This window comes from Rhagoletis zephyria, unplaced genomic scaffold (genome assembly GCF_001687245.7).
Source record: "Rhagoletis zephyria isolate East Lansing unplaced genomic scaffold, Rhagoletis_zephyria_1.1 Rzeph_scaffold_03476, whole genome shotgun sequence".
Taxonomy (NCBI): Eukaryota; Metazoa; Arthropoda; class Insecta; order Diptera; family Tephritidae; genus Rhagoletis; species Rhagoletis zephyria.
The window spans coordinates 3,296-5,403 of record NW_016160559.1 but is presented as its reverse complement, the minus strand read 5'-3'; the positions used below and the strand labels follow the sequence as shown (position 1 = coordinate 5,403).

Sequence of the window (2,108 nt, the reverse complement as noted above, 5' to 3'; positions counted from 1 at the left end):
TTTTATATCTTTTTTATTATCTTCAATAAAACCACGGGTGCGCTCAATCGAAATCCCAGTGGCGCAACTGGGTCTCTTCACATACTTTCGTAAATAAGAATTTAAATCTTAGCATCGATGTTATTTTAAAAATTCAAATTCGCTAAATAATTTGAATATTCAAAAGCAGCCTACTGAGATTTGAAAATATTAACGTAAACGGTATTAATACATACATACATTCGCAAATATGAATGTATGTAAATCTTAGCATTAATGCTATTTTAAAAATTGAAATTCGCTCAATGCTTTCAATAGTCAAAGAAGAGCCTACTGAGATTTGAAAATATTATAGTCAGGGTTATTAACACATACATGCGCAAATATGAATCAATATCTTAGCACGCCTATGGAATGTGCCACGCCCTGTTTTATAAACTCATTTATATATGCCATACTATAAGCGCCTACCAAAGACATGCCTGCATACCGAATTTCAAGTTCGTGGGACTTATGGTTCCGAAGATATATTCAGGGCTGTTGTAGAATCTGACCCTTATCGGAATCGGAATTTAAACCGATGAAAAATTCCCATTGGTGTCTTGCATTCCGATATTATCGGTTTTCTGTTCGAATCGGAAATAAAGTCGGTTTTTTGTGTCATAGGAACCAATTTTATCGGTTTGCTTATCGGAAACAAACCAAGCAGTACATCGCTGTCAGAATTGTATTTTCGTTTTGTTATTTCGCATTCTGCAGGTTCTTATTTTGCTTTATGTGAGTATATTAATCAATAATTCATAGAAACATTAATTTTAAATTTTAATATTAGGGGAAAACACAAGAATAGCGTTCAAAATTCCATAATCGTGGAGTTTATGGAAAATAACCCCGACATCGCTAAGGGCTACACAAAACGAGATAAGGCACTCGTTAACGCTCTTTGGCAAGAACTATCAAATTCTTTAAATAGCGCAGGCCCACCCCAAAAGGACGCTAATGGGTGGAAGAAGGTATATTGCATATTGTAGCCCCAATGAAAGTTCTACTATTTTATTGTTTTTAGGCATGGACTGAATGGAAAAGTGAGATAAGAAAAAAATTATCACACAACAAAAATGAAGCTCGAGCGACTGGTGGTGGGCCCTTCACTAAACATCAACTGACGCAATTGGAAGAATCAATCGTCCGTATATGTGGAATTGAACGTTCAGTTTATGGTGTTACAGGCGTTGCAATTGGTCACGTCGAACCTTCAGATGACCTTATCGAAGAAGTACTCGATGAAACGAACAGCGATATTCCGTCAACGTCATCAAAGCGACAAATGGAGCCTTCCAGTATTGGAAGCACTCCAAAAAGGCCAAGAGTGGAGAGCACAGCAGAGAGTTTAAAAAATTTTTTGAAAGAGGACAACGAAATAAAAATGGAAATGAATGAGAAATTGGATGAGCTAATAAAAATTGGCAATGAAAACGCAAAAAGTTTTACACATATTCATCGAGCAGTCGAAGACATGGTAGAATGTTGTACGCAAATATTAACCGTCATGGAAGAAAAGAATCAAATAGAAAAACAGCGACTAGACCTCAGCATCAAAAAATTTGATTTCCAAAGACAACTAAATGGTTATAACTAGGGTTGTGTGCTTAATTTTTTAGTTAAAAATTTAATAACTTACCGAATTACTTTTAATTTTTCACTAATCAAAACGGAATATAATCCTTTATCACAAACGAATTTATTCGAATTCGATTGGAGTGTATTCATAGTCAAAATTAAGTTGATGCTTAAAGTTAGTTGCAGCTTTTTGGCTTAAATTTTAATGGGTTATCGGTCAAAAGAGCTACATCTAACTTTAAATATCTACTTAATTTTGAATATTACTGCGCCCCATTGATAATATTTTCATTATTCAAATACTTTAAATACCTTATTTTGTTTTAAATAGTTCCTTTTCCCAGCTTTTCATATTTTTTGCATTTTAAACATATGTACATATATATGTATGTACCTACAAGCATAGGCAGTGGTTCGCAGCCAAAATGATAAACCCGACAAAATGTTTATTTTGTTAATATTCACTAAGTTTTTCTTAGCAGCTGAACTTGCACCTTATTACTACACTT

At 34.0% G+C, this 2,108-nt stretch overlaps 1 protein-coding gene across 1 annotated transcript; it reads left to right on the top strand.

Annotated features, from left to right (window-relative positions):
* The first annotated feature begins 676 nt into the window (after nucleotides 1–676).
* On the top strand, nucleotides 677–2,095 carry LOC108369054 (uncharacterized). Its single transcript, XM_017624029.1, has 3 exons — nucleotides 677–756; nucleotides 812–992; nucleotides 1,046–2,095. Coding segments are annotated over exons 1-3 (756 nt in total). The 5' UTR covers nucleotides 677–754; the 3' UTR covers nucleotides 1,619–2,095.
* Nucleotides 2,096–2,108: the final 13 nt, after the last annotated feature.